The sequence below is a fragment of the Wyeomyia smithii genome, chromosome 2, assembly GCF_029784165.1.
Source record: "Wyeomyia smithii strain HCP4-BCI-WySm-NY-G18 chromosome 2, ASM2978416v1, whole genome shotgun sequence".
Lineage (NCBI taxonomy): Eukaryota > Metazoa > Arthropoda > Insecta > Diptera > Culicidae > Wyeomyia > Wyeomyia smithii.
This window is the reverse complement of record NC_073695.1, coordinates 153,761,870-153,775,740: the sequence shown is the minus strand read 5'-3', so window position 1 is coordinate 153,775,740 and position 13,871 is coordinate 153,761,870. Positions and strand designations below refer to the sequence as shown.

At 36.9% G+C, this 13,871-nt stretch overlaps 1 protein-coding gene across 1 annotated transcript; it reads right to left on the bottom strand.

The window, feature by feature from the left end:
- Nucleotides 1–11,385: 11,385 nt before the first annotated feature.
- LOC129720097 (uncharacterized) lies at nt 11,386–13,017 on the bottom strand. Its single transcript, XM_055671516.1, has one exon. It carries the CDS (start codon nt 13,015–13,017, stop codon nt 11,386–11,388), a length of 1,632 nt encoding a protein of 543 aa, XP_055527491.1.
- Nucleotides 13,018–13,871: the final 854 nt, after the last annotated feature.

The window sequence follows — 13,871 nt, the reverse complement described above, 5'->3', positions numbered from 1 at the left end:
GATCTAGTTTTGGTAAAAGTAAAAAAGTATTTCGAATCCCTTAATGTGTTACTATTCACAAAACTACGAAAACATCAGAAATGTAATTTTTTCTGCTCGACCAAATTAAAACATAAATTCTTCTGCAAGAAAATATTTGCAGATGTTGAAGGAGCCAGAGTCTATGTTTATAATAAGAGTCCCGCAAAGATGAAACCAAAGGAACCAAATCAGTGTCAAACGAGGGTACCAATCGAGCAATGTAAATAAACAAGGTGATAATGTTAGGAGTGGATGAAAAGTGTTGTAATTGAGCGTAATAAAGAATATGTGTTTTTCCGAAGCTTTACTTACACATTTCAATCCAACATTAAACCTGTACACTGGTTCACTTAAATTTAACAAAACACCACCGGTGTAATCTTTCAAAACTGTGTACTGTGTTCAAAAAATGATATTCGCTTATGCATGGTAAAAAACAGAAGACACTCAAAATAATTTTCACGTTATGATTACCGGAAAAGTTATGTAAATATTTTCCACTGTCATTTTCACGTAGATTTTACGTGATTGTCATTTGAGTTCATCATGATCTAGTGAGATGATTTATCCTGTGAATATTATTCAGTAGACATATGCGTTTCATGTGATTTTCACGTAGAATTTAACTACCGGTAAAGTGAAAAGCATTTGATTAACGGATAGCTACTACGTTTTATAAAACGTATAAATTTCGATTGTGGTTTCCCAAATTCTTAAGAGAGAAATTAGATTTCAGAATTTTTTGAAATATGTTGCTAGATAAATCGCACGGGGATGCAAAATTTCCAATTCGAAAATGGGTTGAACGAAATAAAAACTGGCAAATATTAAGACATTCACCGTCGATAATTACTGTTAGCTGGTACTGTTTATGTTCAGGTAACTTCTGGATCTTTGAACTGAATCTGTGCAAAATCTGTAAGCTAAAGATTCCATGTCGAATTATGGTTTTTCAAAATCTTACTCATTGGCAAGCCATCGGTGAAATCAATTTTATGTTCAGAGACCGAATTACACAACAGCTTCGCCATTTTGATTCTTGTATATTTTCGCACGGAGAGTTCATTCTGTTTGACGTTGCCAAGTTCACGTAGATACTACGTAATAAAACATAGTATGCATGTGATTTTCACGTAGATGTTATGTTTGTCACATAAATCATGAAAACTGACAGAAAATGAATAAGTACAGGAAATTTCACGTAACAATAACGTGAAAAATATTTTGAGTGTATAGTTCTTGGCAACAAACGGCACAAAAACTGTGTTGCCGAAACGATAGATTTTCTCTTCGTGCGACTCTATATACACATAGACTCTGGAAGGAACAACGAACATTTTATTTAAAAAAAATTAATTTACAGGCGAATTGAGCTCATGCTCAAAAAGTCAAAATTTTGCATGTATTTAATGTGTTTTTCCGTATGCAGAATTTTTTTTTTAATGTGTTTTTCTGTATGCAGAAAATCATCTTCAAACATACGTAGTTTTTAAAGTAATATCTCAACTTTTAGCAATAAGATATTTATTATTTTTACTAAAATGTCTTTTCTGAACATTAACAAACATTTTAGTGAAAAAAGAATCATATGTCATTGCTTTGAATTTTGATTTAGAGGCAAGTTTAGCACAGAAAGTCATAGTTTTGCATGTTTTACGTAGTTTTGTGAATAATATCTCAAGTTTGAGTAATTAGATACCTATTATTTTTTTTCAAATGTCTTTATATATATATATATATATATATATATATATATATATATATATATATATATATATATATATATATATATATATATATATATATATATATATATATATATATATATATATATATATATATATATATATATATATATATATATATATATATATATATATATATATATATATATATATATATATATATATATATACATATATATATATATATATATATATATATATATATATATATATATATATATATATATATATATATATATATATATATATATATATATATATATATTTATATTAATATTATATTTATTATAGATGCAGAAATGGGCATTCAGGTTGTTCTGGAAGTGGCCAATGTAGCCTATATTAGGAAATATTTTTTTTGTAAGATTCCTGATGAAAAATCCTGAAGATAGAAGTGTCGCACGCTTAGTTTGATGCAATAATGTAAATGTCCCCATTTCCGGGTTCCTACGGGGTATCCGGATCATCCCGGGAGTGGCCAACGTAATCTGTAGTCAAAAATATGTCTTCTTGATGGTTCCTGATGAAAAGTCTTGAAGGTAGAAGCGTCGCATATATATACTACCTGACCCGGCAAAATTCGTCCCGCCTATTTTTATGTTTAATTTAATAATTTTCAAAATTCCAAATCCATTGATTTCTTGCGATTTGTTTTTATCGTTTGAAATTATTGGTTTTATCGGAATGACAACATCCTCGTTTTCTGCCTTTAATACATCACCTCTCCGGAAATACTCATATTGGGTGGTATTCAGTTATTTTCGTCGTTTTTCAAAAACTAAGTCATCTTCGAAATCAAGATGGTGTCCAGGGTCAATGCTTGGCTTCGATTACGGAAATATTCATATGTAGTAGTATTCGGCTGTTTCCCAGAAGTTGCCATCTTACAATTCAAAATAGTGTGTGAGGTCAATTTATAGCTTCATGCATCATTCTGGTTAAAGAAACACCCATAATAGGTGTTATTAATTCATTCTCGGCTGTTTTACAGAAACCGGAAGTCACCATCTTAGAATTCAAAATGGTGTCTGTGGTCGATTCTAGCTCCTGTGTATCATTCTGGTATCGAAGCATCTCATATTGGATGGAAATCGGCCGTTTTCGAATGTTTTTCAGAAAGCGGAAGTCGCCATCTTGGATTTCAAAATGGTATTTGGAGACAATTTCTGGCCTCTGAGCGTCATTCTGGTTAAAGAAACACCCATATTTGGTTATTTTTGGGTCATTTTCGGCAGTTTTCCAGTCACCAAAAGTTGCTATTTCACAACTCAAAATGTTGTCTGAGGTCAATTTGTGGTTTCAATGCACCATCAAGATTTCGCAAATACCCATATTGGGTGGTATTTGGTCATATCTCGCTGTTTCTCAGATATCGTAAGTCGCCATCTTGGATTTCAAAATGGCATTTTGAGACAATTTCTGCCCTCTGAACGTCATTCTGGTTAAAAAAAACACCCATATTAGGTGGTATTTGGTCATTTTCGGCAGTTTTCCAGTCACCGGAAGTCGCCATTTTACAACTCAAAATGTTGTCAGAGGTCGATTCGTGGTTTAAGTACATCATCATGATTTCGGAAATACTCATATTGGGTGGTATTTGGTCATATCCCGCTGTTTTTCAGAAACCGGAAGTCACCATCTTGGATTTGAAAATGATTTTGGAGACATTTTACGGATAGAAACCGGAAGTTTCCATCTTAAATTTAACAATGGCGTCTGGAGTCAAAAATTTCTCTTGCTCTCAGAAACCTCAACATATCAAATTTGGTTCCATTTGCTTGATTATTTCTCGAGATGTGCAGAAATTTGTGTGGAACCCCTCCTTTCAGAAGAAGGAGGGGTGTCGAAACATTATGAACATATTTGTTACCTCTAAAAACATTTACATGCCAAATTTGGTTCTATTTGGTGGATTGGTTCTCGAGCTGTGCGAAATTTGTTTTCCTTTTGTATGGGACCCCTCCCTTTTAAAAGGGGGAGGGACGTCAATTTGTTATAGATATATTTGATACCCCTAAAAACATTCACCTGCCCAATTTGGTTCTATTTACTTGGTTAGTTTTCGAGATGTGCATGAATTTATGTTTCATTTGTATGGAACCCCTCCTTTTTAGTAGGAGGAGGGGTGTCAAACTATTATGGATATATTTGTTACACCTAAAAACATCCACCTGCCACATTTGGTTCCATTTGCTTGGTTAGTTTTTGAGATGTGCATGAATTTGTGTTTCATTTGTATGGGACCCCTCCCTTCTAGAAGAGGGAGGAGTGTCAAACTATTATGGATATATTTTTTACCTTTTAAAACATCCACCTGCCAAACTTGGTTCCATTTGCTTGCTTAGTTTTCGAGATGTGCATGAATTTGTGTTTCATTTGTATGGGACCCCTCCCTTCCAGAAGAGGGAGGGGTCTCGAACTATCTTAGTCACCTTTCTCGGCCCCTAAAACCCCTTTATACAAAATTTCACGCCGATCGGTTCAGTAGTTTCTAAACCTATATGGAACAGACAGACAGATAGACAGACAGAGCTGCATTTTTATATGTATAAGATATACAGGGGATAGTCAAAATAAGTAGGATAGGCAAAATTTTGATGAAATTTGAAATGCTATAGCTTTGCTAAACGTTATTCGATTTTAATAATTCGAGCACCATTGAACTGGAAAACTTTTGAAGTTTAATTTTCTGACCCCAGATCTGGCCTAGGTCACCGGATATAGGAAATATTCCTAAGTTCCGGTAGGCATGTCAAACCTGCTAATTTTTGGATGGATTTGGTAATGGGTTACCTGATAGAAATGCTCATTTGCATCATTGGCATAGATGACAAAATCATTTCTGAAGCGAATGGTTCATCAAGATCCGGAATCGGCCAAGAACTCATCGAGAAATGGCTATTTTGCATCCGGAAGTCCTCAGAGGAACCTTTAGTAGGGGACATTTACGTTTTTGCACCAAATATAGCGTGTTACACCTCTATCTTCAGGATATTTTATCAGGAATCTTTTAAAAGACATATATCTGAACATAGGCTGCATTGGCCACTTCCGGAACGACCTGGAGGCCCCGAAGGAACCCGTAGTGGGAGAATTCACATTTCTGCATCAAAATATAGCATGCGACACCTCTATCTTCAGGATTTTTCATCAGGAATCATCCAAAAGACATATTTTTTAAATACAGATTACGTTGGCCACTCCCGGAACGATCCAGATTCCCCGGAAGAACCTGGAATTGGGACATTTACATTTTTGCATCAAATGAAGCGTGCGACGCTTCTACCTTCAAGACTTTTCATCAGGAGCCATCAAGAAGACATATTTTTGAATACAGATTACGTTGGCCACTCCCGGGATGATCCGGATACCCCGTAGGAACCCGGAAATGGGGACATTTACATTATTGCATCAAATAAAGCGTGCGACACTTCTATCTTCAGGATTTTTCATCAGGAATCTTACAAAAAAAATATTTCCTAAGATAGGCTGCATTGGCCACTTCCGGAACAACCTGAATGCCCCGAAGGAAGATCCGGATGCCCGGAGGAACCCGGAATGGGGACATTTACATTTCTGCATCAAATAAAGCGTGCGCATAGAGCTGCAAGATTTTTCATCAGGGTTCCTCCTGGGTATTTAGGTTGTGCCCAATGCAGTCTGAATTCAAAAATATGTCTTTTTGATGATTCCTGATGAAAAATCCTGAAGATAGAGCTGTCGCACGCTTTATTTAATGCAGAAATGTAAAAGGTCCCCATTCCGGGTTCCTCCGGGGCATCTAGATCGTTCCGAGAGTGGCCAACGTAATCTGTATTTAAAAAATATGTCTTTTGGATGATTCCTGATGAAAATCCTGAAGATAGAGGTGTCGCATGCTATATTTTGATGCAGAAATGTAAATTCTCCCACTACGGGTTCCTTCGGGGCATCCAGGTTGTTCTGGAAGTGGCCAATGCAGCCTATATTAGGAACTATTTTTTTTGTATGATTCCTGATGAAAAATCCTGAAGATAGAAGTGTCGCACGCTTTATTTGATGCAATAATGTAAATGTCCTCATTTCCGGGTTCCTACGGGGTATCCGGATCATCCCGGTAGTGGCCAACGTAATCTGTATTCAAAAATATGTCTTCTTGATGGTTCCTGATGAAAAGTCTTGAAGGTAGAAGTGTCGCACGATTTATTTGATGCAAAAATGTAAATGTCCCAATTCCGGGTTCCTCCGGGGAATCTGGATAGTTCCGGGAGTGGCCAACGGCCAATGCAGCCTATATTCAGATATATGTCATTTAAAAGATTCCTGATAAAAAATCCTGAAGATAGAGGTGTAACACGCTATATTTGGTGCAAAAACGTAAATGTCCCCTACTAAAGGTTCCTCTGAGGACTTCCGGATGAAAAATAGCCATTTCTCGATGAGTTCTTGGCCGATTTCGGATCTTGATGAACCATTCGCTTTAGAAATGATTTTGTCATCTATGCCAATGATGCAAATGGGCATTTTTATCAGGTAACCCATTACCAAATCCATCCAAAAATTAGCAGGTTTGACATGCCTACCGGAACTTAGGAATATTTCCTATATCCGGTGACCTAGGCCAGATCTGGGGTCAGAAAATGAAACTTCAAAAGTTTTCCAGTTCAATGGTGTTCGAATTTTTAAAATCGAATGTTTAGCAAAGCTATAGCATTTCAAATTTCATCAAAATTTTGCCTATCCTACTTATGTTGACTATCCCCTGTGTATATATATATATATATATATATATATATATATATATATATATATATATATATATATATATATATATATATATATATATATATATATATATATATATATATATATATATATATATATATATATATATATATATATGTATATATATATATATATATATATATATATATATATATATATATATAAACCGAGAGGAAATAACTATCAAATTCCATAAGAACCCCTTATGATTTTGCGCCACAAGGATCCCCTATGGAAGTCATAAGTTTGTCTTATGAATTGGAGGGGAAAATCGGTTACGACCACTAACGATTTCCATTAGTCATAATTATAAAATTTATGGGTCGTATGTATGCATGTTATAATAACAGACATTAAAATCATAGCTTTCAAATATGAATTTTATAATTTTTTTAATTTGAATATTTTGAATTTTGAATTTTATATTTTATAATCATTGTCTTCGGCAAACTCATATTCTTCCAAAATTGCAAGGTCCAACGCTAAGTGCATCGAAGACATGACGATACAACGCAAAAGGCGACTTGTTAACGATATTGCACTTATGATGGCACTCTGAGGAGTCAAATTTTCTAAGCAATCTGCTATATCTGCTATAAAATTAGATTTTTGTTTCGGAAAGTACTCAAAACCTGTTTTAGTTTAATTTATAAATATACATTTTCAATATACAACAAATAAAACTCAAAATATTCAAAGTACCTCATGCAAACATGAAAAAAACGTTTTACTGTACTGCCCCTGTTGACATAGTTGACGTAAGAGCCAAAATGACCAAAATGCACTTTTTCGTTGATTCAGCTTCCTTTCCCTAAGATACATACACTACAAATGAAAAAAAAACTATTTTGCTCTAAAACTTTTGAGAAATATTGGAAAAACGTTTTGGCGTAACTGCCAATTGGTTGCAAGAACTGGCGTCACTCCATACAAGGTGCAATTGTCTATGTTAAGTCGTTTTACTCGACTGTTTAACTACTGTCTGTTTGTCAAAGTTAAGTCGTTTAATTCGACAAATATCCCATGGAAAGGGGAAAAGGGGAGAGGGGGATTGAATTCTTGTATTGTATATTAATATTTTTACAAACACTTAGCCTAAGGAAGGTCTAAAGTCACCGTGTCCTTTTCTCCTACTAGTGGATATTTGTATCAGATGAAATAATTAAAACGTGTGTGTATATTACGGTGGGTAAATTTAATCGATTTGCCAGAACGTTTTTATGGTTCTATTTGGCGCCCCAAACAATCCTGACACTACCTAAAGTGGATTAATCGATAGCTCTCTAAGAAAAAATATGTGAAAAAGTTTTCCTATACTAATTTTCATACAAATTCATGTACATGCATATGTAACGCACCAATCAGAGGCACGAGTAATCCATATTCGGCAGGTTGAGCATTGTCTGGGGGCCCAAATTGAACAAAAAAACATTTTGTTCTGGCTCTGTGCTGTCAAGTTTGCATTTTTCCTTGTAACGATTACCCACCTTAGCGTAAATGTTTTTGTGCATGTGTTTGTGTGTGTATGTGTGTGGGTTTGTATGTGTGTTTGTGCGTATTTGTTTAATTGAAACTGCCGATGGACAATGATTGACGTTTGATCGAAACACGATTGATAAAACTAATTAAACTGCGAGGCAGAGTAGGAAGTAGTCAAGTTTTTACGCCAAGCTATGCGAACAATCTACGAGAAAAATGCATGTTTATTCGCATAAACTGGCGTAGAGGTTTTTCTGAATTAATTATCATGGGCAGACTCGTATAATTCATGGGGCCTCTATTCAAACATCAATCTTCATAAAATTGACAGACTATTTTGTTGAAATTGTATCTCAATATAATTATTTGGGCTAAAATAACAAAAACGCGTTTTTCTCGCAATGATGGTGTTGGTTGTTACGTCAACTATGTAAACAGGGGCAGTGTAGTTCATATTCATTTTTTACTCGCAAATAGATAACACAAAGTACAGTATAATCAAATTATTTTTAAAACCTATCATTTTGTCTAAAAAGGTATGTTCCACCTATGTCATGAATGGTAAATGATGATCCGTCCACTGCATTCATCTCAATAACACTCATCACTTCTAATCTTTCAACTGCTTCATAGGCTAAAAAATTATCTTCGAATTTCCCTATTTTCCAGTTTCTACAAACTACGTACGTTGTTTCGCTGTGTTTAAAAAACTCTTCAATCTCTAGTAATTTTAAATCCATCTTCTCTGTTACTGTGACAAATTCACCTAATGTGGATTGTGAGCCTTTGAAAATAATTGAATGAGCAAAAAAAACAATTTCTTCGGCGTCAAACCTACGATCGTTAGCAATTTTCGAATAATAGGGTCGCGATTTTAAGCAATTGCTGGTGAATTGTCCCTCAGCTGTCAAATTGAAGAAGTTTTGATGATACAAATCGTAACTGAATTGTAAGCATGATTTCACGGATAACGTGTATGCAATATTTAAGCGCGATGAAATAACGTGAGCTTATTCTTTGAACCCCTGATGCTTGGCTTCGTTTCTGAAGCACATCATTCGTTCAACTGGCCCGCATTTTTTTATTATAGTTGGGTAGTGAACCAAAAAATGTTGCTTCGGTTTAAGGTTTTCTTTAAATAACAACTGATATAAATAGTTATGAGACTGAATAAGATTCTTCAAATCTCTTAGGTCACTAGCGGAAAAAATTTTACGAAGAATTAAGTCAAGTTTTGATTGGAACTTTGCAAAATGTCCACACCGGATCGTCTCTTGGAACATACGGACCGACGATAAAAGTCAAGTTTCTGCAAAATTCTCTCATTTCGGATGCCGTCATTCTTCCGTTGATTGTTTTTCCTTTAACTTTTTTGCTGAACGCTTCCTCAAAATTGGGCATTCGACGCAAACTTACATCTGTACTTGTCTTGGCTATGAAACTAATTCTTGTGTTTAATGCTGTTAAGCTTAGAAATCTCTTTTCATACACAAAATAATGGAGTGCTGCTAGCAAACCATATTTGCATATTCCATTGCTAAACATGACCTGTTTCATCGCATCCTTACTGGGGTTATCGATAACATGAAAAGAATCGAGCTGGTTAAACACTGATTCTCCTGAAATTCCTGTCTCAGAATGTTTTCCAACAGCTACATCTTCGGTATAATTTTCAGAGTTCCGTAAACTTTCATCGCATTCTATATTGTCCTTTTGTAGGTCTAGTCTATGCCTTCTACAGAACCGGCAATAATAGTTAGCATTGAACCCACTAGACAACTGCAGAAGTGTGTGAACTCCGAGGTTATCTCCTTGGAACAAACTCAAAACAAAACGAACTTTGATTAACCTGGATTTCAGTTGAAACAATATACCTTCCTTTTCAAGTATCTTGAAAGGATCTATAAGCTTTTCTACCAGTTTGTTGACACCAATTTGACCTATGGAGACTTTTCTGATGAATCCAGCAACCAGTACACGCAAAACTTTTCCTTATTACTTTAGAAGCAATAGTATTACCGGAATAGAGGTGATGTACTGAAGGCAAAAGACGAGGTTGTTGTCATTCAGATAAAACCAATAATTTCAAACGATATAAAAAAATCACAAGAAATCAATAAATTTGGAATGTTGAAAATTATTAAATTAAACACAAAAATAGGCGGGACGAAGTTTGCCGGGTCAGCTAGTATAGATATATATATATATATATATATATATATATATATATATATATATATATATATATATATATATATATATATATATATATATATATATATATATATATATATATATATATCTATACTATATATATATATATATATATATATATATATATATATATATATATATATATATATATATATATATATATATATATATATATATATATATATATATATATATATATATATATATTATATATATATATATATATATATATATATATATATATATATATATATATATATATATATATATATTTGTTAAGAATTTGTTTTTTTTTTTAAAACGCATAAAAATTACAGAACTGTACGAAATCTTTATTTGAGCCGATAAATTGGTGTTGCGATCAACGTCCAGATCGCAGCTCAAAAATACCTGCCAAACTATCCAACGAATGTGCGGTTGATCGAGACTCCGTCGATCGGTGCACCAACAAGCAGGGCCAGCAGCAGACAGCAGAACAGCAGAACAGCAACCAGCAACCAGCAGCAATTGATACAGAGGGGCACTTTCTTCCGGTAAGTGATTTCGATTCACTAAACTTTAACTTTATTTAAACTTATACTTTGCTTTATTAACTTTAACCTTTTTCAGGCGAACTAACCAATCTGACAATTTTATTGCAACTAAACTGACTGCTAGCGAAACCACTCTATAAATAGTGCTCAATTCATACCAGTGTGTGTGCAAGGTGTAGTCTACACAAAAATGGGCCTCAACGCAGAGTGCGTTTAATGCCGAATTCTAAACAATTCTAAACATTTTATGCCTAACCTGAACATCGCCACCACCTTGACAAATGACATTTTCAATCAAAACAAGTTCCACGTTTCGCTGTTCTTGTGGCACAAATCAACTTTTACAATTTTTCTTACTATATTCTTCTCTTCTCGTTTCAGCATACTTAAAAACTACAAAATTTAATGGTTTTTCTCCAAGGTGTCGTTTTGCTGGATGTCCGTCTCGTCGGCAGGCTCTGGAACAGGAGTTTCAGCAGCATCAATAGGCAACAAGCAGACTTTGACGATCGGCCTCTTAATGATACCTTTGCTCGTTCTTAGGATGACAACTCGAGCAAGTTTATCCGCACCAGGTTGAACACCGACGATCCTAGCCAGTGGCCATTTCAGCGGTACTTGAAGCTCATCTACGACAAGTGCCAAGCGACCGGGGACGATATCTTCATTTGCCTGGCAAATCTTGTGATCCTTCTGGAGCTCGTGCAAATATTCGGTTCTCCACCTGTCTCCAGCTGTTGATAGTGATCCAGGCGGTTAATCGGAAGGCATCGCAGGTCTGGTTCTGGCAGCGCATGCAGTGTGGTTCCCACCAAGAAGTGCGCCGGTGTCAACGCAGAAAAATCGTTAGGGTCCTCAGTAAGTGGTGTTAGCGGTCGCGAGTTCATGCTAGCTTCGATTTGTGACAGACGAGTGTTAGCTAATTGCCGATGCAGATGTTTTTTCGCGCTTTTTACCGCTGCCTCCCAAAGGCCACCAAAGTGGGGTGCCTTGGAGGGTGTCATATGCCACGTTACGCCATTGTTGGCTAGGTTTGTTTCGATCCCTTCTCTGTTTCGTTTGCTGTTCAACCACAGGTACAGCTCGCATATTTCGTTTCGCGCCCCTTTGGAATTTTTACCGTTGTCGGAGTGTACGTGCGCAGGCAATCCTCTGTGAGAGAAAAAACGTCGAAATGCTGCTAAAAAGGCCAAAGTAGTGAGATCCGAAACCAACTCAATGTGGACGGCTTTAGTTGAGAAACAAACGAAGATGCAGATGTAGGCTTTCGTTGGGGATGCGCGCTTATGTGGAGGGCGTAAGTAGACGGGGCCGGCATAATCAACACCGGTAACGGTGAACGGTCGGCTCGGTGTAACACGGGGTATCGGAAGTTGACCTGTGCGTTGGTGGGCCGGAACGGGATTGGCTCGTACACATGGGAGACAATTACTAATCACACTTCTCACAAGTCGTTTGCCTCGAACTGGCCAATATGTTTCGCGCATGGCGGCAAGTGTTAGTTGGCCACCACCGTGTAGCAGTTTCAGATGGTAGAATTTGGCGATTAATTTGGACAGTGGGTGAAAGCTGGGCAAAAGGGATGGATGTTTATAGGAATATGGCTGGTCAGACAGTCTCAACCTCCCCCCCACTCTGATAGTTCCTTGCTGGTCTATGAAAGGATTAAGTGCACGAATTTGCGATTGCTTATGTAGCGGTTTTTGCGCTTGAAGTTCTTCTATCTCCTGGCTGAATTCATCTGCTTGGGCAATCTGGATTAATCGCACTTTTGCTTCTTCTAATTGCGTTACAGACAAAAGCTGGCTGGTACCTGGTCTGGATTGTGGATTGGTTCGAGCTTTTAATCGAGTTAGGCGAATAAATTGCAGGCAATGAGCAGTGACTCGTACAAGCAGCGTGAATGACGAGTACCGAAGAAATATGGAATTAACAACTGGTTTAGCTCGAACCATTGTAGCAACTATCTTCCGGGCTTCGATGTTGTCGACTGGTGCATGAAGCGGAAGAGGTGTAGGCCATTTTTCTTCAGGTGACTGAAGCCAAGCTGGTCCATACTTCCACAATTCACCCGATACAAATTCGCCAACTGCCATTCCTCGGGAAACCAAGTCAGCGGGATTTTCCTTTCCTGGAATATGAGTCCATCGATAGCCGTGTGTCAGGGTTTGTATATTAGATACCCGGTTGGCAACAAACGTCTTCCATGTACGAGATGGCACTTGCAACCACTGAATCGTGACGGTAGAATCCGAGTCCATCGATAGCCGTGTGTCAGGGTTTGTATATTAGATACCCGGTTGGCAACAAACGTCTTCCATGTACGAGATGGCGCTTGCAACCACTGAATCGTGACGGTAGAATCCGACCAAAAGCGGGCATCCGAAATTTCCAGTTGCAGAGCGGTTTTAACGTGTGCATACAGCTGCGATGCCATTTCTGCTGCATACAGCTCGAGCCTGGGGAGCATGATTCGATCCAATGGTGCGACTCGTGATTTAGACGCTAATAGTTTGACCCTTACGTTACCATGCGTGTATGTGGATCGATGCATCCAAAAAGGTGTGTAGCTGAACTTTCGCATTGGGTAGAAATGCATAACGGTCGATGCGGTATTCTGCTATGCCGGCTAGGTCACGATGATAGGTTTTCCATTTTTCTTGTATAGCGTTCGGCACAGGTTGATCCCAATCGCAGTGGGCCAACCACAACTCCTGCATAAACATTTTACCCCGAATGACCACAGGGGCAATTAATCCTAGCGGATCGAAAAGCTGCGAAATGGAAGATAAAATTGATCGTTTAGTTTCTGGCGCCTTCCTGCTAACAATTTTCGATTCGAAACGTAGCTCATCTGTCTCAGGCTCCCAGCCGATACCCAGAGCCTTTACAGATTCATGCGGTGCAAATACGAATGATGATTGCGTTCAAATTTGTTCTGATGACAGTTCCTGCAGTACCTCTAGTTTGTTCGATGTCCATTTTCGTAAGGTAAGTCCGCCTTTGCTCAATAGTTCGGTCAATTCGTGTCGCAGCTGCAAGGCTTCTTCAACTGATTGCGCGCCTCAGAGGCAATCATCTACATAAAAGTTCTTGCGTAGAATAGGATCAGCTA